The 27,844-nt window shown below is 42.0% G+C and overlaps 1 protein-coding gene across 3 annotated transcripts in view; it reads right to left on the bottom strand.

Annotated features, from left to right (window-relative positions):
* The window catches only part of LOC126418541 (serine/threonine-protein kinase Tao), a 206,268-nt gene that overhangs the window by 164,565 nt on the left and 13,859 nt on the right, over window positions 1-27,844 (bottom strand). For all 3 annotated transcript variants that reach the window (XM_050085353.1, XM_050085354.1, XM_050085355.1), the window contains 3 exons: window positions 11,088-11,376; window positions 8,092-8,287; window positions 3,371-3,523 (listed from right to left, as the gene is read on the bottom strand). In XM_050085353.1, coding sequence (XP_049941310.1) covers window positions 3,371-3,523; window positions 8,092-8,287; window positions 11,088-11,376 — 638 coding nt within the window. The remainder of the gene's footprint in view (window positions 1-3,370; window positions 3,524-8,091; window positions 8,288-11,087; window positions 11,377-27,844) is intronic.

The following is a 27,844-nucleotide window of genomic DNA, read 5'->3' as shown; positions in this document are numbered from 1 at the left end:
GAATGATATACAATGTGCTACTTGATGTATATATTCATTCTTGGAATGACATGATATTGATATAATTGTACAAAAAATGACAGTGTCCAAAACTGTAAAGATAACATGGACAAATAAACATTATTATTATTATTATTTATTTATTTATTTATTTATTTATTATCTCCCCCCTCCTTCCCTCCCCAACTGATATAACAATTTTTTAAATGACAATTTCTTTTTTCGTCCCTGTTAAATTACATCTACATCGATATTCTGCAAACTGCCATATGGTGTACGGTGGAGGGTACCGTGTACCACTACTAATCATTTCCTTTCCTGTTCCACTAGCAGATTGAGGGAAAACAACTGTCTATGTGCTTCTGTATAAGCACTAATTTCTTGTATCTTATCTTCGTGGTCCTTACATGCAATATATGTTGGCGACAGAAGAATAGTTTGGCACTCAGCTTCTCAATAGTGTTTCTTGAAAAGAACATAGTCTTCCCTCCAGGCATCGCTATTGAGTTTCTGAAGCCTCTTTGTCACACTTATGTTGTTTGAACCTACCAGTAACAAATCTAGCAACATGCCACTGAATTGCTTCGACGTCTTTCTTCAATTCGATCTGGTACAGAACCCAAAAACTCTAGCAGTACTCAAGAATAGGTCGCACTAGCATCCTATATAGAGTCCCTTTAAGGGTGCAGCACTCTTTCCTAAAATTCTCCCAATAAACCAAAGTCAATCATTTGCCTTGCCTACCACAGTTCCCACACGCTCATTCCATTTCATATTGCTTTGCAACATTACACCCAGCTATTTAAATGACTTGACTGTATCAAGCAGGACAGTAGTTATACCGTATCTGAACATTACACGTTTGATCTTTCTACTTACATTTTTCCATATTTACAGCTAGCTGCCATTCATCATACCAACAAGAAATTTTGTCCAAGTCATCATGTATTTTCCTAAAATCAATCAACTTCGACACCTTACACCACAGAACCGTCAGCAAACACCTGCAGATTGGTGCCACTGCTGTTTGCCAAACCATTTATACATAGAGAGAACAACAGCTATCCTATCACACTTCCCTAGGGCATTCCTGGCAATACCTTGTCTCTGATGAACGACTACTGGGTTCTATTGCTTAAGAAGTTGTCGAGCCACTCGCATATTTGTGCACTTATTCCATATGCTCATACCTTCTTTAAGAGCTTGCAATGGGGCACTGTGTTAAATGCCTTCCAGGAATCTAGAAATATGGCATCTGTTGCTCTTGATCCATAGTTTGCAGCCCATCATGTGAAGGAAGGAAGGAAGATTGGGTTTAACACCACCTCAACTTCGAGATCATTAGACACTGAGCACAAGCTCTGTGTCAAGGATGGGGATGGAAATTGGTCTTACCCTTTCAAAGGAAACATCCTGGAATTTGCCTGAAACAATTAAGGAAAATCACAAAAAATCTAAGTCTGAATGGCCAGACCCGGGTTTGAACTGTCATCATCCCGAATGGGAGTCCAGTGTTAACCACTGCACCACCTAGCTCAGTACACATCACGTGAGAATAGGGCAAGCTGAGTTCTGCACAAGCGATGCTTTCTAAAACCATCCTGATTCGTGAACATAAGCTTCTCGGTCTCAAGAAAGTGAGAATACGTTCAAAGATTCAGCGGCAAATGGAAGTTGGGGATACTGGTCTGTAATTTTGTGGGTCTGTTCTTCCACCCTTCTCATATATTGGAGTCTTCCAGTAGCTTGGGGCTTCATGCTGGGTTAGAGAGCCATGATAAATGCAGGCTAGAAAAGGGGCTAATGCCATAAGAGTACTCCAAGTACTGGTAATTTATTTGCTTTCAAGTCTTTCAGTTGTTTCTCTACACCAGGGATGCTCATTACTATGTTGTCCATAGTGGAGTCCGTCCAATGATCAAACAACAGTATGTTCGTATGATTCTCCTGTATGAACAATTTCTTGAATGTGAAATTCAGAACTTTGGCCTTTGTGTTGCTATCTTCAACTGCCACACCAGACTGGTCCACTAGGGAATGAATCGAAGCCTTAGACCCGCTTAGCAATTTTACATAGGACCAGAATTTTCTCAGGTTCTCTTCCAGGTCATTTGCTAAGGAGCGACAGTAGTAGCTGTTATATGCAGCATACACAGATTTTTTTGAAACGCACAAATCCCTACTAACCATTACTTGTTATTTGTGTGTTCTCTTTTGAACCACAAATGCAGCAGCCTCTGCTTCCTTAGCATCTTCTGAATTTCATTATTGAATCATGGTGGGTCTTAATCATGCTTTATCCACTTACTAGGCAAATAACTCTCCAGACCACAATTTACAATCTGCTTAAACTTTGCCCGTAATTCTTCTACATCCATCTTACAAAGTGAAATGTCAACAACTGCTTGTCTGCACTATCTAGCAGAAACACTCTCCTAGCCTTCGTGACTGGCTTATTAACTTCTGTAACAATAGTCGTTATAATGATATGATCACTAATCCCCATTTCAACTGACATTTTCGATAAGGTTCAGTCTATTTGTAGCTACAAGTTCTAAGATATTTCCACTGTATGTGGGCTCCAAGCTAGCAGCTCAAGACAGTTTTCAGAAAGCATGTTCAAAAGCATTTTGCATGACTGTCTTTCTGTACCCCCGCAATGAATCCATAGACATCCCATGCTATACTCAGCTGGTTTTTTTTGTTTTGGTTTTAGGGCGCAACTCACTCAGCTGGTTAAAATCGCCTCCAACTAGTATCGCATGAACTGCGTATTTATACGCTACTGACCGTAGACTTTCTTTGAATGACTCTAGAACTGTTGGGTGGCTAGTAAAAATCCAACAATTCACTTGGTTTCATCTACATCTGTTGTACATGGCCAGATATCTTCACTATCACACTCAACTTCGACTTCAATAGACATAATATTTTTATGTACTGCAATGAACACAGTCCCTCCTGTGGCCTCTAATTTGTCTTTCCAAATTACATTCCATGACTCGCTAAATATCTCAGAGCTTTCCACTTCAGGTCTCAGCCAGCTCTCGGTACTAAGAATAATCTGAGCATGAGAACTTTCCTGGCGGGCAGTAAACTTGAGAGCTTTATTACGCACAGCGAGTGTGCCAGCCAATCTAGATCCTCATGGCCAATATAAATACAGCCACCCAGTGAACGGTGATAGATGTAGCATAATTCTTTGTCACTTGACAATTTCCTAAGATGCTAAAAATTAGTTCATAAATAAAATAACTAATAGCTGTAGACCATCAAGTAAGTATATTCTTTTTTTATCATATTCTCATGATCTATCAAGCACTGATAGAGAATTCTGTTAATGTTAATAATGTGCTTTTTATGTACGTACCCAGTTCTATACAAGTAATCCCTAACGACCACACATCAACCTTTCCATCATATTGGCCTTCATCCATTGCAAGGATGACCTCTGGTGCCATCCAATATGGAGTGCCCACAAAGCTGTTTGCAGGGCATTTGATGCTTGCTGAACCAAAATCCGCTGGAAGCATGAGAGAGAGTCAAAATCTGTGTGAGAAGATAACAACATACAATAACATAGAATATGATAAAACAAAGGGTAACACAATATAGCATAATACTTTGTTAGGAGAGGACATCTTCATTTGTGTACAAAAGACTTATTACTGACAAGTACTAATAAATGTGCCTGTTCATGACCATCATAAATTAATCAGGTAAATGTTTTCCTCCAGACCCCTGCCGAATGCTAATGATTCAGACATAAAACTTTCATTAATCAGTCAGGCACATAACATCAAAAACACAAAATAATAGCAGTAAGACCTAAATACAAGTATATCATCATCCTGACAAATCATTAGTATCACAAAGTTACCTGTTTGGGATGCACTGAAAGTGGATATGTCACACTCTATAATATCTTGAAAGATTAATGTGCAGCAACAAACTATGAAGAGAAAAAGACACAGCGTATTGTAGCATAGTTGATTTAAATGGAGTTTTGGTGTTGGCTTATAGCCATGGAATAGAAGATATGGTGAGGGCGGAAAAGGTGACTATGTAAAGAGAGACGAGTGATGCAAGTTGATAGTGTAAGTGCACACGAAAAGAGTAGAGAAGGGAGCAGCAACTACTGAGCTGGATACTATAGTATATTGCTATGGTATAGCACATTGTGCAATTAAAACAAGAATACTTTTATACAAATAAAACCAAGCCACACTTCTGAAGATTTATTTGCAAATGTTTTTGTTCCCACATAAGAAATCTGAAATCTACTTTTTTGATTCACATTTCCTTTGCTATGAAGTTGTTTGGGGAAAAAATTGATTATACCAAATATCATATTCTTGCATTGCAGCTAAATACGGATTTGGATAGCCTTTCTATATTTATCATCCCCCCGCCCCCCCAACATACACACTCTCTTAACATGTAATTTTACCTATGTGGGCAATGTGCAACCTTAGCATTATTTGTGCGTATGGATTTTTTTTTACACTATTGAATAGTTAAGTAGTAGGACACATTCCATAGTGCAACAGTTGTTTTAATTGAAATTAACAACTAAATATCTTGCTAGGGCAGTGCCAAGATATATATAGAAGTTTAAATATAAACCACTGCTCAAGTTGCCTTTTAACAGTGTCTCCCATCAACATCAGGAGCAGCTGCTAGCAAATTATAAAAAAAAACAGTTCCTGTAACATAAAACTTATTGTTGTCAATTTTAATGTTCTATTACCATACAAAAATTGTTTTATGCCTCAAGGCTCTCTTCTGCAGTAAGAAAAACGTTTTCATATTAGTGTGTCATATCCCACTCTGCAGTACTAAAACATATGGCAGGAAAAGATATATTGACCAAAAATCCCCAGTCTTTAAAGTTTCTGAATTAATCATGGAGATAATTTCCTTAATATATAAATTGCAGACATGAGTAACTAGCTGCTTCCATGAAAGCCTGTTGTGTATACATAAACCCAAAATCCTACATCCCAAACAGGTCTTTAACAGATTGTTAACACAATTTTTGTCCTCCTTGATTGCTTGGTTTAAAGAGAATTGTATTTATTTTTTCTATGTTAAGTCTACAGTTATCTCTCTCAAAGTGAACTCCTGCCTTTTCAATAAAGCAAATTAAGCCGCTTCACTAAGGCTTGGCCATCTGCCAATAGACACCAGAAGTGACATTGGCAAATGTAGTAATCAGAGCACTTGAAAAATCATTTTCAGAATATATGAACAGGAATGGGTTTAAAATGGCACCCTAATAAGACACCAAAACTTATATTTATTGTTCTGGACTATTTCCTCTAGTACTTCACCTTTTACCATAAATAATTTTTGTACACTGTTGTGTATATTTCTAGTAATTGCACGAGTTGTCCAAGTGACAGCATCCAGCACAGTTTTTAATGAGACTGCACATCACATCATAGTATACCCTGTCAAAAGATTTGGAGGTTTCCAAGAATATTCCTTGTGCTTGAAACCTTTTTAAGTATGAGGGTGAGTCAAATCAAAACCTTAAATATATTTTAAAATATTATTTACTGTGCAGAAGTGGTACAATGCTGCTGTATCACTTTCCAACATTACGTCCCCCACGCTCAATGCAAGTACTCCAGCACTTACAAAGTGCATAAATTCCTTTAGAAAAAAATTCTTTTGGTAGTCTGCACAACCACTTGTGCACAGTGTGGTGTACCTCTTCATCAGAACGGAACTTCTTTCCTCCCATTGCGTCTCTGAGTGGTCCAAACATATGGAAATCACTTGGGGAAAGGTCTGGTGAGTATGGTGGATCAGGAGGACACTCAAAATGTAGGTCTGCGATTGTTGCAACTGTTGTACAGGCAGTGCGGGGCCTTGCGCTGACATGTTGCGAAAGGACACCTGCTGACAGAAATCCACGTCACTTTGATTTCATTGCAGGCCACAGATGATTTTTTAGGAGATTGTGTATGATGCACTGGTGACAGTGGTCCTTCTATGCATGTAATGCTCCAAAATGATGCCTTTTTCGTCTCAAAAGAAAGTCAGCATAACCTTCCCTGCCGATGGTTCTGTTCGTAACTTCTTTGGTTTTGGTGATGAGGAATCACACCATTCCTTGCTCGCTCTCTTCGTTTCCGGTAAATGGAAGTGAATCCAGGTTTCGTTCCCAGTAACGATTCTTGCAAGGAAGCCATCACCTTCTCGTTCCAAGTGCCGAAGAAGTTCTTCACAAGCATCAACACATCTTTCTCTTATTCTAGGAGTCAGCTGCTGTGGCACCCATCTTACAGACACTTTGTGAAACTGGAGCTCATCATGCACAATGTGGTGTGCTGACCCATAACTAATCTGTAAACATGCTGCAATGTCTTTCAGCGTCACACAGTGGTTTTCCTTCACTATTGCTTCAACTGCTGCAATGTTCTGTGGTGTCACAACTTCTTGTGCCTGACCTGGATGAGGGGCATCTTCCACTGAACTCTTACCATTTGCGAACTTCCTACTCCATTCGTAGACTTGCTGCTGTGACAAACTTGCATCACTGTACTGAACCTTCATTTGTTGATGAATTTCAATAGGTTTCACACCTTCACTACTCAAAAACCGAACAACAGAATGCTGTTCTCCCCTGGTGCAAGTCGCAAGTGCGGCGGCCATCTTTATACTGATACTGTGATGCAATGTGTGCATCTGCACTATGCTGCTACCTACAGGCCATTCTGCACGCTGTTTGTAGCACACTTACTAACTTACAGGATAACAGGACGAAATTTCGATTTGTCATTACAAACTTAAGGTTTTCATTTGACTCACACTTGTACATAATGCACTGCTGCTGATGTGGTGTTCTGATCATAGTTTGTCTCAACTTGTCACACGCCATATCATTTTAAATAATGCAGTTTATTAGATGACAAGATAAAGAGAAATTAGGGCTCATAAGGAGTCTTAGAAATAGTCATTTCCCCCTCACTCTTTTTGGGAGAAGAGCAGGGAGGGGAATGAAATGTCAGCAACCATTTTGTTCTGTAGTCCTGCACCCAATCTCTTCTACTTGGTATTTCTGTCTTTATTTCTATATTTCTTTTTCTGTTTACTCCTGTGTACCCTTCTATTCTCGAAATCCTCATCTGCACTGTTTGTAATACTCTTTCTGCCTTTCATTAGGCTTTGTATCAATATAGCAGCATACAAACAGCCATGGATTTGTAAAATTTTATTTGGTGTCTCACATTACTTTAAGCATTTCTTTTTAAGTGTTGCATTAATGTAACTGAATATTTATGTTTGCAACATCTGCTTCTTACTGAAGGAATTGATAAAATTAAGAATACAAACCACCTCCCCCCCCCCCCTCCACTTTCTCTTGTGTGTGCATCAGAGATTAATTCATTTGGACCACAAAGAGGGAAGAGTTCGCAGAAATGAGGCTACTGAGGAATTAAATGAGGAGGCATTCAGGACCACTGATGGAGAGAGCCCAAAGAACAGGATGAAAGAGCAATGCATCCTGTCTTATATTGTCTTTCCTCATCCAAGGCCATGATTGACTTTCGTACATAATTACTGTATGGTCTGCTTTTCTCCATAAGTTTTTTCTTTTGCAAGATAAAATAATTATAAGATTTCATGAACTAACAAGTGTAATATGACTGTTGCATCTGTCTTAGTCTTCTGACATAAACAAAAGTTGCTTTCATCTTTCTTTGGCTCTATCCAGTTATATGAAAGTACTAAATATCTCGATGGTAGGCAATGAAAACCTTGTAATTCCATTTTGTTAAATTTCACAGGAGAAGCAAAAATGGTTTCTTAAAAAATAATATTAAGAGTTACAGATTAAGTTGCTATGTGTGTAACTATACAGTAAAAGCCTAGTTATTGGCAAATTACAGAAATCCAGGCACTTTCAAATCTATCTTTGGTAACAGAGTTACTGGTAACTGAAATTACAATGTTTTCATTGCCAACCATTGATATGTCATTTTAGTTTAGTTAGTGCAGAATACAATTAGTGTGCTCACATATTTATTTTAAAATCCATATGAAGTACAGTAGTATAAAAAAAACAATTGTGCATTGTACCCAGTTTAACTGTTCCATTTTCTGTAAGGAGGATATTTCCAGCTTTGACATCACGGTGGATGCGCCCCAGAGAATGCAAGTAATGAAGGCCACGTAGCACACCCTCGCAGATAGCTGATATTTCTTCTTCTTTAAGCGGTCGCTTGTGAACTTCAATTATATCTGATGCTGACCCCAGGCAGTATTCCATTACCAGCTGAAGATACAACAAAGGTCCACTTAACATATTTCACAGAGGGGAAAGATATGGGGAGAGATAAAGGGAAATATCTGTTAGGTATCGAAGAAACAAACAGCAATGTACATTTGACTTGTAACAATATACACACAATTTCCACTAACTTTTTTAAGTGAAGGAAGCAGCTTCAGAAGCAGGAGGGAAGAAGTGGTAAAGAAAGGTGTAGAATGACGAGGTGTGGCGAGTATGATATAAACCACGTGAAAGTAGGCCAACACAGAAAACATCAAGAGATTGTAATTTATTGCCAAAAGTTGAAAGCAACAGGCAAAATTTCCAAATACTGATGTTTCTTAAGGAACACAATGTAAATATATACCAACATTTAATACAAATGATTAAAGAAAAACAAAGTAGTCTGAGCATCATTACTTTACTGGGCATGATATTTCTCCTAGAACCAACTAACCCATATTACAAGTGGCATTTCCTCACATGTACAAGCACTTTGAGGATGAAAAATATCCATTAAGTGCTGGAAATTATCTACGAACTGTTCAAGAGTGTTCTGTTCACCTCTGCCCCCCCCCCCTCCTCCTCCCAATACAGCCTAATCACCTTCAAAGTACTCTCCACTATATATAATAAATTTATCCAATCAGTGAATCCATTACTGGGAACATTTTTTTTTTATGTTCCTCTGCAGGGACAAGTCTTCCCTTACATTTTACTGACTAGCTACTTGAGCATGATCAAACTGATGTCTCTTCATGACACACTTTATGCACAGTAACAACAGGTATCACACAGAGCTAGACCAAGTGTGTAGGTTATGTGGGAGAAGGGTGTAATGCTGTTCCTGACCACAAACTACCAGGTGTACCGGTATGAAATGAGCGTTAAGAAACAAATGTGTCGATAGGGAACATTTGTTGTGAACGAGATTTTTTTTGTTTTTGTTTGGTTGGTATGACATATGTCAAAGATATTTATTATACATCAAGTCATGGAACAAACAACATCATATGTTTTCATCATGTTAACAATGTCGAAATTTGTACCAGAAAGTGATGATTTGTGGAAAGCATTAATTTTTTGTTTTCATTTGAAAAAAAGTGCTACAGAGTCGCATAGAATGCTTGTCGAGGCATATGGTGATCATGATCTATCAGAAGCAACTGCAAAAGATGGTTTCAATGGTTCAGAAATAATGACTTTGATGTAAGAAATGAAGAACGTGGAAGACCACCAAAAAGGTTTGAAGACGCTGAATTGCAAGCAATATTGGATGAAGATGATACTTTGAGTCAAAAGAAAATGGCACAATGCTAAATGTTGCACAACAAACAATTTCTGACCGTTTGAAAGCTATGGGAAAGATCCGAAAGTGTGGAAAATGGGTGCCACATGAATTGAATGAAAGACAGATGGAAAACCAAAAAACCATTTGTCAAATTTTGCTTCAAAGGCATGAAAGAAACTCAATTTTGCATTGAAATGTTACTGGCGATGAAAAATGGATTTATTTTAAGAATCCTAAACAGGAAAATCATGGGTTAATCTGGGACAACCATTAACATCGACTGCAAAACCAGATTGATTCGGCAAGAAGACAATGCTCTGTGTTTGGTGGGATCAGAAAGGTGTGGTGTATCACAAGCCTCTAAAACCTGGTGAAACTGTGAATACTAATCGCTAAAGACAACAAATGATCAATGTGAACTATGCATTGATCAAAAAAAGACCAGAATTGGCCAGAAGACATGGCAAAGTAATTTTTTTACACGACAATGTACCTGCACACAAAGCAAAACTGGTTCAGGATACAATCAAAACACTTAGCTGGGAGCTGCTACCCCACCCCCCGTATTCACCAGACTTGGCCCCCTCCAACTACCATTTGTTTTCATCAATAGGACACACATTGGCTGAGGAACACCGATTCCTACGAAGAAGTCAAAAATTGGATGTCTGATTGGTCTGCTTCAAAAGACGAACATTTCTATTGGTGTGGTGTCCACAAACTGCCAGAAAGGTGGTTAAAATATATAGAAAGCAATCGTTGGTACTTTGAATAAAATGTTTTTACTTTTCAATTCAAAATTAGTGTTTCATTTAAAAAAAAAAAGCTCATTACATACCGGTACACCTGGTAGCACACTGAAATGGCTGTGAAAGCAAGTGCATTGACATGGTGCCAAAAAACAGCGCCCAGTTGCCACATATGTGTACACTGTTCACAATCTTTTCAAAAGCTCAATCAGAAAACATGATTAATAGTCTGATCTGGTGGAATTAACTTTGAACACACAGCATTGTCATGATGTTAAGCTTCACTTTATGTGCTTGGCACACTCACTCAGAAGACTTCAAATAATACATATGTAACATTTTTCATTCATGCCATCGTTTTTGGCGGAGACAAAATGCGGTGTATTACTTTCTGGGCAACCCTCACATTTCTTCTCACAAACCTACAGAAAAATGGCAGAAATGATGAAGTCTAGTGATAACAAAATTGCATATTACCAGAACTGGGAATTTCTTTCTCCTAAAGGAATATTTGGAAAGGAGAAGAAGGATAAAGGTAAGAACAGCAATAGGGATTGAAGACGTAGACACGCATATCAATCAGTACGGGAAAAGCAAAGAATTAAGGGGCACAAGCAAATAAAGGATTGTCACATAAGCCCAGATAAAATACTGTAAACTAAACACACCATGGAAAGCCATAGTTTTACTCTATTGATCAGGACTAATTCAAATTTCAGTAAAAAGATGTCTGTTGTCAAATTAGCATTGTAGATATATAACTTACCCATGCTGTATGATCCCGCAGGAAGCATCCTTTGTATTCTATTGTATTTGGATGGTTAAGTTGGCGCAAAAACCTGATTTCTTTTAAGATATCTTGCCATTTCTCTGCACTTTGCTTTCCAACGTATGACATTTTCTTAATGGCAACAATTTCTTTCGTATGATGGCAACGAGCATAGTAGACAGCACCAAAACTGCCATGTCCAATTTCACGAAGGTCTTCAAATATTTTTTCAGGGTCATCTTTATCAAAAAGTTCTGCGATTTCAGGATCTTTCAAACTACCAGGCCTGAGAAAAATGCCAATTCATCATATACATGTAGAGTTTATACCAAATTAGGAACAAATGGAATACTCATATTTAATTAGCTTAACAATAACACCACATTAATTTATGGATGGGGCATTAAATTTGAAATCTTTGCCAGTCATGATACAAAAATCATGATCATAATCTCCCCACACTTGACTACTATACATCAATTAAGGTATGAAGGTACCTTGCACTTCAAATTTAGGTTTGGCCTATGCTTCACATTTCTGAAATTCTTTATTGAATACAGTAACATTTTGTGGACTGTTAACAAATACAATTTTTTTTTCTTTTTATACTTACCATCTCTGGACTATGCTATTTCTCTTCCTTTCCCCCCTCTGGACTTTAGCATAATATTCCTACATTCCAGAATGTGTTTCGAATATCCAAAGAATAATACCAACTTCTTTTAAGTCTTTTTCTAACTCTGTGAATTGTACCTCTTTGGTTGCCTTGTCAAGAAAGTAGCGGAAGATCTGATTATTCAACCTTGTAGGACTCAAAACTGGATCATTTTAATATCTATGATAGATAAGGCAATGATACTGAGCCTTTACTCTTTCTACATAACTGGCCAAGTAAAAAAAAAAAAAACAGAATTTAAGAAAGTTTTGCTTTCGAAACTTTGCCATTGTGGTGTGAGATATTACAGAAGATAGAACTCGACAGCACTTAAACTAGTGCTTATGATGCAAAAGCCACCATAGGCTTTTCTTTAACTATTTTACAAAAGAAACTTAAGAGCTCTGTAAGTAATACTTTCATATATTGATAACACAAAATATACTGACTTTTTGGTTGGATGGTAGTGATGATGATGAGGTCCCATACTCCTAGGAGCAAAGGAGACGATGCAGGAGACAGCATCACCTACGAGACAAGGTCCTAACGGAGGTGGTTTGCTATTGCCTTCCTCCAACCATAATGTGGATGAATGATGATGATGAAGACAACACAACACCCAGTCATCTCGAGGCAGAGAAAATCCCTGACGCCGCAGGGAATCGAACCTGGGACCACACGCACAGGAAACGAGAATGCTACCGCAAGACCACGAGTGGCGAACTTGAATGGTAGCAACGGACTAAATAATGAAGTCATCTGTTACTCGGTCATGGGTTCGTTCATTCATTCATTAGGACGTAATGATGTCACCAGGAATGTACTCGAATGAGCAAAATAAGTAGGAGTGGTAAAAATGAGGCATTGAAGGCAATGGGGACAGGGGGTGGGGAGGTGAATGGGACTGCAAGAAAACATGGGAAGTACATTCTAAGAAGGATAGGGGGAGGTCCTGGCAGAGGGCTGTGAGGTGCATTCCAATGGGTAATCCTGCCTGATAGTGGATGTCAAGGAGTTGCTGTCTCTAATATGCAAAAAGAATAGGATATGCTGGATGTACAGGAAATTGTCAAATGACTATCACAATAGTGAGCAAGAGTTGGTACCATCAGAACTGAAGAGGGAAGATCCCCTGCTTCAGCATGGAAACAGTCTGTGGGACTGGTCTGGAATCACTAGTGGCCAATTGAACTCCTTGATGTCAGTTAGGTCTAATAATTTCACTGGCAACCATACTCCAATTAGGACTGGACCAGAAACCAGTAGATACGAAGGAGATTAGCATGATCCATACCCTAAGAGCTGTGGGCAAGGCAGCAGAGAGAATTAAACTTTCACATGCTGTTAGGTTTTAGTCGACGAATATGGTGCAGCCAGGTCAGCTTGCTGTTAAAGAGGAGTGCCAATAATCAGGACTGTGCAACTATGTCCAAGTACTGCATACCCAAGTAGAACTTTGGGTCAGGATGAACCACAGTATGAAGACAAAAATGTATGACCCACATTTTAGCAAGAGGGAACTGGAAATGACAGGATAGTGTCATGGCAGAGACACATAAGATGGCACTTTGTAGCTGGAATTCTGCCACGGCTACAGAATGAGAACTGTACCAAATGCAAAAGTCAGTAACAAACAGCGAAGGGATGACCAATGGTCTGATGGTCACTAAGCAACTGATGGTGATAAGGAAGAATCTAACACTCAGTACAGAGCCCTATGGGGTGCCATTCTCTAGGACCTGTGGAAAACTGAGTGAAATACCAACTCTAACATTAAACAACCTGTGAGGGGGGGGGGGGGGAGGGGGGGATGGGGGGGGGAGGGGGAGGCAGAAAAAAGATGTTTAGAAAAGGCTTGTAGGGTTGCCGTTTTCAACCAGCCAGTCAGTCAGTTGCAGATCATCTCCTTGAGAATCCACACCGATATGGGGACAGAAGGCCACGAAATACGAGACTTCAACATAATCAGTGGGCAACCACTTTTTTAAGGAGTCTGCAGTGCACATATGTGAGGCTAATCAGCTGTTAACTGTTTATGGATGTTGGTTTTCTTCCAGGTTTAAACATTGGAACTATCTCATCACTGCGGAGGGCAGACATTGTCAACCAAATACAGTTAAGACCCCGACAAGATAGAGCCGTACATGATGCATCATCTGATTGGGAACCTCATCAGGGCCCGGGGTTGTTATCGTGGGACGAGGGAAGAGCCTGAGGCAATTCCCAGTCAGTGAATGGCTCACTATAAACATGGTGTCTGGTTAAACATATAATGTAATAACTTGAGATGTAACAGAGATATTTATTGGTGGTTTACTTTTACAAGTACGGTAAATCAAAATGTTTTCTGTGTTTGCTTGTGGCAGTTGGTACCACATTCATATGCGTGAATCTGCTTTGCTTATGTAAAAGTGTGTCAGCAGTCATCTGGATTCCACAGCAGAAGGTGTTCTGTGCTTTCTCTTGCGGAACTGTGTGCTGTGCCACAACTTTCTCATGACGTGATCTTTTAACAAGATGGTACTCCATGCCATTATGTGAATACTGGAGGGATTTATTGGATCACAATTTCCCAGATCATGGATTGGGAGAGGTAGTCCATTAATTGCTTGGCCCACTAGAAGCCCCAGATATTACGTGTTTGACTTTTTTTCTGTAGGGGGTTTATCAAGAATCAAGTGTATCACATACCAGTTCATGTTCTACCAGATCTGCACCTCTGCATATGTACAGCTATTGAAATGTTACACCCTACAATGCTGGAAAACACTTTGAGAGATGTGGATGGAATACAGGTTAAACATGGGCTGTATTAGGAAAGGGAAGGGGGGAGGGGGGGCATACTGAGTTGCCACACTTTTAGAAATATATCCTCAATAAATATCTCAATTACTTATCAAATTATTACACTTTATGTTATTAGATGTTTATAACACATACACCCAATATTTTGGCATGCCAAGGAGTGAAGGAGAGTAGGATATTTTCAATTCTTTGTTTACACATCCAGAAATTAGCTACATAAGAGGACACCAATGCCATCACAGAGTGGGTTGCAAGGTGTTCAGCAAGAGCTGATGCATCAGTATGCAAACCATCCTGAAGGTAAAGGCCTGGTACAGTAGTAGATCTCTGGTGGCCCATTAGACTTTGGAGCTTGACTAACAGTTGGGATGGAAGGCATACATTACGAGGGAGGAGACTCACTCTCCTAGTATTCCTTCTAAGTTTAGTAAGACAGTGAGCATTAGCATGAAGTTGTTTAAAAGGGATAATGTTGGTCTGGAAAGGATGTTAATAAAAATGTTGCAGGGCTCAGAGACAATCCAGAACAACTACTGCAATGTCACTGGTCCACCATGGCATCAGCTGGTAACGGAGTGGACCTGCAGAAAGGTGAACAACTGTTCCACAGGTATGACTGATAATGTCAGAGACATCATGCACAATCTCACTGGTGCAATCTGAAAGAGGGGGTGAAGATAACGGAGGCATACAACAGCCAGATTGCACTTAGAAGCACAAAATGTGGTAGTCGGTCCATCTGATGGTGCCAAGGAAGTGATAGGATCACCAGAATGTGATCACTGTCACAAAGAATGCCACATAATCATCAATGTGGCAAAGCCACGGATATGGGGGAAGAAATTGTTAGATCGATGACTGAAAAGGTATCATGAGCAGCAGTGAAGTGGGTAGTAGGACCGTCCTAGATTAAAGTCAGTAAGAAGCTCTTTAATTAGAGAACTGCTGCCATGCAAAGTTCTACTCCCCACAGGGGGCAGAGTGCACTAAAGTCCCTAATTAGGAGAGAACGAAAGTGAAAGTTGTTGGATTAAGACGGTGAATTCAATGTAAGTAAGTAACCTGCCTGGAGCAAGGTAAATGCCGCAAATCGTGCAGGATGGATTGATGGGATTATAGGGAGCAAACTATAAAGTCATCTGTCCCTTAATCCTTTGTGTGTCAAACCGGGAATAGTACCCAGAGAGTAAGGACATGGAAGACAAATCCTTGTGGACTCTATTGAATTAAAGAATCAAGAAAGCAAAGAGACAGAAGCAAGTAGAAATGAGAGAGGGGTAAAAGGATGAAGGTGGGAGAGTTGCCCCACACAGAAAGCAGCTGGAGGCCCCCGGGACATGATATGCAACTGGAGGCACACCCTCTGCATCGAACCAGTGCTTGCACTCTCTCCACTACCACAAGGAAACTACCTACATGGACAAGACAAAATTTCAGGAAAGAGAACAATGATGACTAGTCTATCAACCACCAACAGACGTAAAAGAATAACAAGATTTTAAAAGTTGGGAAGGGCAGGATCCAGGCTGGACCAGGAAGGAAGGCAGTTGCGCGTCCCTCTGGTTGAAGCAGGTAATGGGCCACCCCTTCAATCCCTTAAGCAACTGACAAGGGTAATGTGCCCTACATCCCAGAGAGGAATAAAAACCACTTTCCCAGTAAAACTTAAAACCAAATCAGCTGCTTTGGCATCATCCGCTGGCACCACAGTTAGCGTCTTAGAAAGTTTAAGGTTTTGACATATGGTGCCCAAATTAGGGCAGTCCAGAAGGATATGGGCCTCCATGAGATGGGCACCACACTCACAGTGGGGCGGATCTTCACATCGAAGGATGTGGTTCAGCCCAGTGTGGCCAACGCAAAGCCAAAAGAGGACAGTAGATTCCCTGCAACAAGCACAAAGGGAAGACTACCACACAGTCGTCGTCTCCTTTATGGTTCTCAGTTTATTTGGAGAAACCAATGCACACCAATCCACAATTCAAGCCTCCAACAATTATCAGCATAGAGTTGACCGAAGGGCCAGTTTTGATACCCCATCTCCAAAGTCGGCATCTTCTTAGCCAACCACACAGCATGTTCATTCTCTGGGATCCCCATGTAACCAGGAGTCCATACAAAGACAACCAACTGTCTAGGGTCGTGGAAGTCATATAGGAGATCCTGGATAGTCACAACCAATGAGTATTAAGGATAGCAGTGATAGACAGCCTCACAACTACTCAAGAACTCACTGTGGATTAAGAACAACTCAACAGTGCAAGAAGGAAGGTGGCTGAGAGCTCGAGCACTGGCCACAAATTCTGCAGTGAATACAATACATGTGTTTGGCAGGGAGCATAGTTCACTCCATCTTTCACGTGTGTGGGCAACACAGACTCATCTGGTGACCACAGAGCTGTTGCTGTATACCACATCTGGGCTTGGAAATCATCAAGGAGGTCCAGGAACAGGAGGCAAAAAAACCATAGGATCCATTGAGTCTTTCGGTCCAAAGGAGAGGTCGAGGAAGATCCGAGGATGGGGAACACACTATGTGAGTGCATGCGATTTCTTCCTGACATTAGGTGACACTGGGGAAAGGTGGAGATCAGAGTGGAGACTCTGTATGCGAACTGCGATCGTGACTCCAGACTTCGCCCTCTGTTGTGGGAGGTAGATCTCCCTATCAGCAAAAGGGACATGGTAGTTTGGAAGCTCAGCAGAGCAGCGAATGTGTATTGCATAGTTGAGCAGCTGTTGCTGGGATCTGATCTACAGGAGAGAGATGCCAGCCTCCACAATTAGGCTTTTCCTAAGGCTGGTCTGAAAGGCACCTATTGCAAGTTGGACCTCAAAAGGATGTACTAGATTCAGCAACTGCAATGCTGAAGACAATGCTAAGTCATACAGCAGGCTCTCATAATCAAGACGCAACAGGATCAGAGCTTTGTACAGCCATAAAAGTGTTACTGTAACAATAAAATTAAGGTGTGACCAGCAGGTTTGCTGAAGCTGGTGAAGGTGGGGAAGCCACATCAATTGGGCACCAAAAATCATAAAAAAAAAACTACAAGATTCCACCACAATGAGCATTTGGCCCTCGAGGTAGAGTTCTTATTGGGGATAGACATTACGACGGCGACAAAAGTTCATGACATACATCTTGGCAGCAGAAAACCACGAGCCATTGGCGAGAACTCAAGGCTGTGCCTTTTGTATGGCACCCTGAAAAGCATGGAGGGTCAAGAAGTTTTGGACAAAAATTGGGTGTTGGCTCGATAGATACCATTCTTGGAGGGTAATCGAGATGTGGTGATTTCATGTGATGCCTCAGACCCTAAACAAGTTAAAGAAGACAGCAATAAGATGTTTAAGCCGTGCAAAAGCTGACCAAATAGCAGGCTCCAGGCAGACCAAATTGCCAGAATAGAAAAGCCTTGGAAAAAACAGACCTGGGGTGGAGCCGAAACACCCTGAGGCTCACAGTACCAACGAAGCCATCAGCTCACCATATGTTTGAGCGACTTGTGGAGAACATTAGTGAAGCTATTTGGGTGGTACCTGTCCATCTCATTGGGGTGTTTATTCAATTTCAGTACTGGGACAATCACACTTTCTTGCCACCTAAGATGGGAACTCACCCTTACTCTAGATACATTTGAAAATATAAAAAATATGACAGTGTTTGAGCATTTGGCTGCGGTTGTGGTCTGGCATTGGAGCCGTGACTGTGCACAGGAATGAGGCACTGAGGGATTCCCACTCAAGGTTCGAAGTGACATGTAGCAAATGGCAAAGGTGGTTGGTTGCTCTATCCATTGGTTAAGAACCGAAATGCACACTGATAACTCTCAGATGCAGAGGCTCAGTGTAACGAAAAGCAAAATGTTCGGCCACAGCATCTGGATCAGTGAGATACCACAGCTACACCTGCAGGTTATTGGTGTCCGTGTAGAGACTGAATCTTTGCCCAAACCTGTGAAGGAGTGGTACGTAGTCCAATGTTAGCAACATAACATTCCTAGCATTCATGTTTCTGTTGTTTATGTGGTGGTGAACCTAGGCACAGAGGCATTTAAGGGAAATAAGGTGTTCCACCTACGGATGCCACTTAGGGCATTGTAGAGCCATTCTGCAGTCTCCAATGGCCACTGCGATTTCTGAGGTCCACAAAGGTACTGTCTTCCTAAGTGGGACCTCATGGAAGAAGGGATCACTGAGTCAGTTGCCAATAGAATACTGCAATTGTGCTCTGGACAACGGCATCAATACCTCCATGCAGCAGTATGTGAAGGGTGATGGCAATCATGAAAGCCTCCCTATGAGTTATGGAAAGAGCCCATGTGGGTGGACACTTAGGCGAGTGATGTCTGAGGGTATGTCTAAAGGATCAGAAAATAATCACTGTCGCGCAGGTCGTCATGCACTATACATGGATGGGTGGGAGACGACCTGGGCTGCAAGTGGAAAGGTCAACAGCCGAACAAAACCTGTAACACCACATTGAAGTGTGTGGGAACTTCAGTAGCCAAGAGGCAAAGATCAAGCTCTGCGAGAGAGTTTTCAACAGCATTACCGCGGCTAATGGTCATAGTTGCAGCCCACAAATGGTTGCAGGCATTTAAAGTATCCAATATTAGCAAGACTTGGGGCAGTTCAGAAAACAGTGCACATGACACGTTCTGGGATACTTCATCATCTAAGGGGCATACATGTTACAGATGGTAAATTCGAGAGATGCCTTCACACAAACAACCATAGCCTCCAAAATTGTGTTGAGTGCCACGTGTTTGCTGTACGCAGAGCCAGAATCCATGTGTAAACACCATCTGATGCTCTTTCCTAGTCAGTGCCATTCTTAAAATAGCCCCATAGCCACAGAGGATAGGGGATTGTATTGCAAGGAAACCAGTGTCCCAAAGGCAATTCAAAGAAACAGGGCAAGTGCACAACACTGATCACAGCTCAGACGAGTGACAAAAAAGCTGCTGCAGTTCCACTGGAGGATCATTCTGTCAGTATCCTGCGGGGGAGGGAAAGGACCACGGACACAGGTCACGTCTCAGTGGTGCCTACTGCCACTGGCTGTGAAGATACAACAATATACATATTTGCTCAGAATCATGGTGCATTGGGGGGGACAACATTATACACATTTGCTCAGAATCATGGTGGAATGGGGGACAACATTATACACATTTGCTCAGAATCATGGTGCACTGGGGGACAACATTATAGACATTTGCTCAGAATCATGGTGCAGTGCATCATTGGGGGGAGGGGGGGTTCTCAGGCCATAGGCACCAACAAACAGGAATGCTGTCTTGGTTACAGAGGCGGAATATGCGCAGGGGTTTGGCAGCAGAGGGGCCACCAGAATCTCCCTCTTTTTGAAGGATTACTACTTGTCCTTGAGTGATTTAGACTTCTGCTCCATATTCTGGAACTCAGGAGGAACGCGAAGTCCTACCGTCTGCAACCTGTGGCTCCTTCACCCACGAGCTGGCAACCCGTTGCAGATCAGCAGAGTCCACAGACTTATCACAGCACTACACCTAACAGATATTTGAATGTTGTGCAGGGGCAGATGAATTTAGTGAAATTAAACTTCTAATTGTTGTTGTTTATAGGTCCCCTAACTCTGACTTCAGAGCATTTCTGCTCAATGCTAGAGAGGGTTCTTGATTACTTTGTAGCAAGTACCAGAAATTAGTTACAAGTGGTGACTTCAATATAAATTTTGTATATGATGATGCAAGAAAAAGGATGTTGGTAGATCTCCTAAATTCATATGATGTAATGCAGACTGCGGTTTTTTCCAGTTAGGGTGCAGGGTAACAGTAGCACAGCCACAGACAATATTTTTATTCATTCTTCATTACTAGATGGGCATTCTATTAGTAAAAGTGTGAATGGCCTTTCACACCATGATGCACAAATTTTAGCACTAAAAGGTTATTGTACTCAAACAAATATCACATATAATTACAAACTAGGTAGGAAAGTAAATTCAATGACAATATAGCATGTTTTAAACATCATCAAGGAGCAAGAGTGGCAGGATGTTTATAGTGCCGATAACATAGATGACAAATATAATGCTTTCCTTCACACATTTCTCATGCTCTTTGAGAGTAGCTTCCCATTAGAACATTCTAAATGGGGTACTAGCAGTAATAGACAACCCGGGTGGCTGACTAGTGGGATAAGGATATCACGTGGAACAAAATGGAAATTATATCCAAATGTTAGAAGTAGTTACAATCAAGCTACAGTGGCCCGTTACAAACAGTATTGTAAGGTGATTAGAAATGTTATTAGGAAGGCAAAGAGTATGTGCTGCACAAATAGAATAGCTAATTCACAGGATAAAATTAAAACCATATGGTCACTTGTGAAGGAAGTGCCTGGTCAGCAGCATAAGGTTGACGATATAAAGCCAGTTCGCAGTAAAATATTTCTGTTACTGATAAATCAGATATATGTACAGCATTTAACAATCATTTTCTGAGCACTGCTGGTGAATTAAACAAAAAGTTAGTTTCTACAGGGAATCACATGTCTGAAACACTCCTCTGTGATAGAGACAGGGGGAGATTGAGTCAATAATTAAATCACTGAAGACTAAGGATTCTCATGGTTATGATGGAGTGCCTATCAGAATATTAATGTACTGTGCTGCACGTTAACTCTGTATTCAGCCACATTTGAAAATTTTCCTTTGCAAGGGTCAATTTCCGAAACGATTAGAGTACTTAGAAGTAAAGCAGCTTCATAAAACGGAAGAAAGGGATAATGTAGATAATTTTAGACCTATTTCTATGCCATCAGTGTTTGCTAAAACTATTGAAAAGGCTGTGTATGTAAGGATAATTGATCATTTTACATCACACGATTTACAATCAAATGTACAGTTCGGCTTTAGAAGTAACTGAAAATGCTACATTCTCTTTTCTCTGCGAGGTACTGGATGGGTTAAACAACAGGTTTTGAATGCTAGGCAAATTTTTTGATTTAACTAAGCCATTCGATTGTGTTGATCACAAAATATTGCTTCAGAAATTGAACCATTATGGAATACGGGGAATAGCTTACAATTGGTTCACCTCTTGCTTTAGCAACAGGCAGCAAAAGATCATTATTCACAATGTTGAGAATGGCTGTGAAGTGGGGTCTGAGTGAGGTACAGTTAAGTGGGGGTGCCCCAGGGATCAATGTTGGGGCCGCTTCTGTTCCTTATTTATGTACATGATATGCCCTCTAGTATTACGGGTAACTCTAAAATATTTCTATTTGCTGATGACACGAGCTTGGTAGTAAAGGATGTTGTGTGCAACACTGGCTCAGTTTTAAATAGTGCAGTTCATGACATAAGTACATGGCTTGTAGAAAATAAACTAACGCTAAATCACAGTGAGACTCGGTTTTTACAGTTTCTAATACACAATTCAACAAAACATGTTTTAATTTCACAGAATGGGCATAAGATTAGTGAAACTGAGCAGTTCAAATTTCTAGGTGTTCAGATAGATAGTAAACTGTTGTGGAAAGTCCACGTTCAGGATCTTGTTCAAAGACTTAATGCTGCCATTTTTAATATTCGAACGGTATCTGCTTCCCATTCTGAAAGGATATTTTTGGCTCGGAAACGGGTGGTTTGGGCAATAAATGGTGTAAGTTCACGAACCTCTGTTCACGAGTCTGGGTATTTTGACATTGGCCTCAATATATATATATTCCTTACTGTCATTTCTTGTTAACAGTATTACCTTATTCCCAAGAACAAGCAGCTTTCACTCAGTTAATACTCGACAGAAATCAAACTTGCATTTAGATCAGACTTCCTTAAATCTTGTGCAGAAAGGTGTGCAGTACACTGCTGCATCCATTTTCAATAGGCTACCACTCAAATTAAAAAATCTTAGCAGTAATTCATGCACTTTCAAATTGAAACTGAACAATTTCCTCAGGGATCACTCCTATTCTGTCAAGGAGTTCCTTGAAAAAATAAGCTGGTTCTTGTTGTATTGTTGATTGTGTTTATTTAAACTTATGGATTGATTTTTTTCTGGTTTATAAACATTTTAATTTTATGTGTTGTTATTTTTATGTTGTAATTTCATGTACTGACACGTTCCACGACGTGTAAATAAATAAATAAAAAAGAGCATCCTGAGAGGCCCTTCCTGGTAAGGCTGTTGGAGGAGGGCATTGCTTTTCCAGCTGGGGGTTGGGGACTGGTGTTCTTGGGGGATAGGGAGTCAACAGTCCCAAAGGCTGTGTGGGGCAGCATTAGGAGGAGGACCCGCAATCACTGGGGTAGTGGGTGTAGTTGCGCAGCCCTGAGGGCCAGAAGTAAACGACGAACGGCACTGGCACAGTCAGGATGTCATCGTAGCAGCAGCAGCATACAACACGTCACTATCATATGGTGCTTCCGTTAGTTGACACAGATGGGAGAATGGGAATAAGTAGCATTAGCTTGCAACTAACAGCCACAATCCCTACAGGCAGGACTCGCATTGCAACATGAAGATGTGTCCAAATTGCATGCATTTATAGCATACAGCTTGACATCACAACAATACACCATCACTCTCCTCAGGCAACAAGAAACATTCAAAGGCCAAGATGAAGGCTCCAGAATTCATTTTGCTGCCTACAATTTTTTTTAAATTTTTTATTTTTCATAATGTTGGGCCACAGTCATAATATATTTCTTTAAAGCCAGTACCGCCATTAGACTTGTTTATTTGCAGTGTTACATATACACTAATACAATCATGATTTCGGCTTAAAAGTGCCATTATCAAGTGTTAAGTGTGATACAGTGCCTAAGATGGCATACTGTCATATTTAAAATACACTACTAGACACATAAATACACTACTAGACACATTGTCTACGAAATATCGACCCTTAGACAATGTGTCTAATAGTGTATTTTAAATACGACAGTATGCCATCTTAGGCACTGTATAACACATAAAACACTTGATAATTGAACTCTGAAGCCGAAATCATGATTGTGTAAGTGCAAATAAACAACAGTCTAATGACAGTACTGACTTTAAAGCGACATTTTGTTGTCTTTTGGTCCCCGCTGGACACGGCAGAAAAAATGCACACTTCGTCAGAGATATCGCTGGAAAATCATACCTGGTACCATATTCAGACTTTTATGTAGGTTATAGTGACAGGAATATTAATCATCTTGTTGTAGGCAAGTAGCACCTCTGACTGAATGGGAGAGGCCTTTTTAGCAGAACAGAGCTACATTTCACTTTTGAAATCTGCTGCCACTCCTTCCAAAGAACATAGGCTTTGCAGCCGTAAACTAAACCCCATACATACTAGAACAAATCAAATATTGGGAGGAGTATTTCTCACCTTGTATCTGAGCCCTACTGGGCAAACTGGTAAACAAAGTCAATGTTGATCTATGCAACTAACAAACGTGGTTGTTCCCATCAGCATCCTCCATGGGGTGACAGGGGACAGTTACCACATTTTGGGTCTGCCATGCAGTGGGATGACCACAAGAGAAGCACCAACATTGAAAGCACCTAACGGTGGTAGTACATAAGGTTTCATGTGACACCCGTACACCATGACAAATTTTTTCCACGAGGACATTCCCTTCACAGGCTAAGATAAAGGCAATTCTATATGTTCGATTATCCTTGAGACAAAATGTACGCCTCACCACTACAGATTAGCCCTTAACTTCTCATCTGATTGGGGTGCAAGGTCTCTGTGGAAGATGATACCCTGAATTACACAAAGTTATGTGTGGGGCAATAGTCACTGGTATGCAACGAAGATGTTCCATATCTGAAGAGCTACAGATTACATAGCAGTCCATTATGCATATTTCCCCAATAACTCAATTTCTTTAAACTTATCTTCAACATGCTGGAGAGAGGGCGGCGGGGGCGAGAGGGGGGCGAGAGAGGGGGCGAGAGGAGGGCAGAGAGGGGGGGAGGGGGGGCAGGAGAGGGAGAGAGGGGGGCAGGAGAGGGAGAGAGGGGGGCCGGAGAGCGAGAGAGGGGGGCCGGAGAGCGAGAGAGGGGGGCCGGAGAGGGAGAGAGGGGGGCCGGAGAGGGAGAGAGGGGGGGGCCGGAGAGGGAGAGAGGGGGGGGCCGGAGAGGGAGAGAGGGGGGGGCCGGAGAGGGAGAGAGGGGGGGGGCCGGAGAGGGAGAGAGGGGGGGGCCGGAGAGGGAGAGAGGGGGGGGCGGAGAGGGAGAGAGGGGGGGGGCGGAGAGGGAGAGAGGGGGGGGCGGAGAGGGAGAGAGGGGGGGGCGGAGAGGGAGAGAGGGGGGGGCGGAGAGGGAGAGAGGGGGGGGCGGAGAGGGAGAGAGGGGGGCGGAGAGGGAGAGAGGGGGGCGGAGAGGGAGAGAGGGGGGCGGAGAGGGAGAGAGGGGGGCGGAGAGGGAGAGAGGGGGGCGGAGAGGGAGAGAGGGGGGCGGAGAGGGAGAGAGGGGGGCGGAGAGGGAGAGAGGGGGGCGGAGAGGGAGAGAGGGGGGCGGAGAGGGAGAGAGGGGGGCGGAGAGGGAGAGAGGGGGGCGGAGAGGGAGAGAGGGGGGCGGAGAGGGAGAGAGGGGGGCGGAGAGGGAGAGAGGGGGGCGGAGAGGGAGAGAGGGGGGCGGAGAGGGAGAGAGGGGGGCGGAGAGGGAGAGAGGGGGGCGGAGAGGGAGAGAGGGGGGCGGAGAGGGAGAGAGGGGGGCGGAGAGGGAGAGAGGGGGGCGGAGAGGGAGAGAGGGGGGCGGAGAGGGAGAGAGGGGGGCGGAGAGGGAGAGAGGGGGGCGGAGAGGGAGAGAGGGGGGCGGAGAGGGAGAGAGGGGGGCGGAGAGGGAGAGAGGGGGGCGGAGAGGGAGAGAGGGGGGCGGAGAGGGAGAGAGGGGGGCGGAGAGGGAGAGAGGGGGGCGGAGAGGGAGAGAGGGGGGCGGAGAGGGAGAGAGGGGGGCGGAGAGGGAGAGAGGGGGGCCGAGAGGGAGAGAGGGGGGCCGAGAGGGAGAGAGGGGGGCCGAGAGGGAGAGAGGGGGGCCGAGAGGGAGAGAGGGGGGCCGAGAGGGAGAGAGGGGGGCCGAGAGGGAGAGAGGGGGGCCGAGAGGGAGAGAGGGGGGCCGAGAGGGAGAGAGGGGGGCCGAGAGGGAGAGAGGGGGGCCGAGAGGGAGAGAGGGGGGCCGAGAGGGAGAGAGGGGGGCCGAGAGGGAGAGAGGGGGGCCGAGAGGGAGAGAGGGGGGCCGAGAGGGAGAGAGGGGGGCCGAGAGGGAGAGAGGGGGGCCGAGAGGGAGAGAGGGGGGCCGAGAGGGAGAGAGGGGGGCCGAGAGGGAGAGAGGGGGGCCGAGAGGGAGAGAGGGGGGCCGAGAGGGAGAGAGGGGGGCCGAGAGGGAGAGAGGGGGGCCGAGAGGGAGAGAGGGGGGCCGAGAGGGAGAGAGGGGGCTACCTAATTTCTGGACTGTTAACAATCTAAAGTTCACTTCCGCATTCAACATTTTCACATTAAGTTCGGTTACACACTACTTTTTCCAGTTTCTTGTTTTATTCTTCTACTCCACTGCTTATTTGTTACTCAGATTTGAAAGAGGGTTATCACAATAATGACATAGTCAATACTTAACTCTGGTAATGGGAACTCTGTTAAACATGAATTTCTAAATGAATCTGTTATTGACATATATTTAGTTAAATGTGTCACTGTTTACAAATGACCAAACAAATATTGACCACATCTTTCACGATGTCACGAATTCCCTGAAGAATTAGGTCACAAGAAAGGAAATAATTTTTTAAGAACTGTAATTTTAGGCTTTCCCACATTATGACAATTTTGAAATGTTCTTAGGTATTCAGCTGAGTGGCATTATCCAAATGGTAGATGGCAGCAATCTAGCTGCAAAAGTCAAGAAGGGTAAAGTTACGGATTTTTACAGGGATATTGAAGGTGATGCAATGGGGAGACAAGAATGACATTTACAAACTTTCTAGTATTAACCATAACTAACTGCAATATTATGCAGGACCAATGTCTGTTCTTTCAGACATATCCAAAAGAACAGATACCACAAGGAATGTGCAGCTGTGATACATAAATAAATTGAAGGTGGAAGAAGGCAAAGGTAGGAAAGAAAAGGAACTGATGACAGTCAGTATGTTTGAAATTTTTCAAACAAAGTTCAAAGGGCTCTGTCTTCTTTTGGAATGTAGTCTGACAGTACATCTCTTGGAATTTGTCCATAAAATTCTTCTTAGTACTGTCTGCCAAAATATTTACCTTTGTTTGGAACCAGTTGTATTTCAAAAAGTCTACTGACTAAGTTAATTTCTTTTCCAGTACTGGCATCCCCATACGGCATGTACTATGAAGACATGGCAGACAGAAAACCATATTTTTCAACAATTTCAGAGGGGGATGGCAAGGAAAGTATAAAATGCAGTTTCTTCATGTATTATTGATAACACCACGAATGGGATCTGCATTTTGTTATTTGTGTATAGCCAGAGGAAAGATTTTTTACATTTCATGCAAATAATGAAGGAAAAAGAGAAGGCTAAGGTTTATTAACAAGTCAATGTCACTGGGGAGCACAAGCTGCTGAATTCATATGAAGTAGTTATAGATACTTCCACGAATGTTAATAAAGGTAAGAACATATTTCAGCTTACAGAAGTTATAGGAAACAAACTGCTGAGTACTCAAATAGATAACATCAGATTTGAGGACTAAGATGTGGTACAGAAAGGGGTGAAATTCACAAGCGCTGCACAATTAGACCAGTAAGTAATGAGCAAGGTCGACAAGGGTGGTCAAGATCAACTGTGGTACACAATAACCATGTTATGAAGTTACTACAAAAACAAACATATCATATTCATCACAGGTTGAAAGAAAGTAAAATTTTAGTTAATAAACCCAAGTTGAATGGAGCCCAAATCAGCTTAAGGAGAGTAACAAGGAAAGTGTTCACTTAATCTGAAAGTCAAATTTTGCAAACAGATCTGACTGAAAATACTAAGAAGTTTTGGTCTTGCACAAAGGCAGTAAGTGAATTAAAATTATCTATTCAGTTGCTCAGGGACCACAATGGAACAGAGATGGAAGATGACCAAGAAAGGATCTAAATACAGTATTCCAGAACTGCTTCACAGCCAATGATCATAATATGGTTCCTTCTTGCAATGACTGCACAAATGTTGAAATGACAAGAACAGAAAAACTAAAACTGCTCAATAAAGAAAACACATGGGTTTCGAATGAGATACTCCCGTAATTCTACAAAGACTATGCTGCGGATCTTTGTTCTTTTCT

Source organism: Schistocerca serialis, chromosome 9 (assembly GCF_023864345.2).
Source record: "Schistocerca serialis cubense isolate TAMUIC-IGC-003099 chromosome 9, iqSchSeri2.2, whole genome shotgun sequence".
NCBI classification, from domain to species: Eukaryota; Metazoa; Arthropoda; class Insecta; order Orthoptera; family Acrididae; genus Schistocerca; species Schistocerca serialis.
This window is presented reverse-complemented; position numbering and strand designations above follow the sequence as displayed.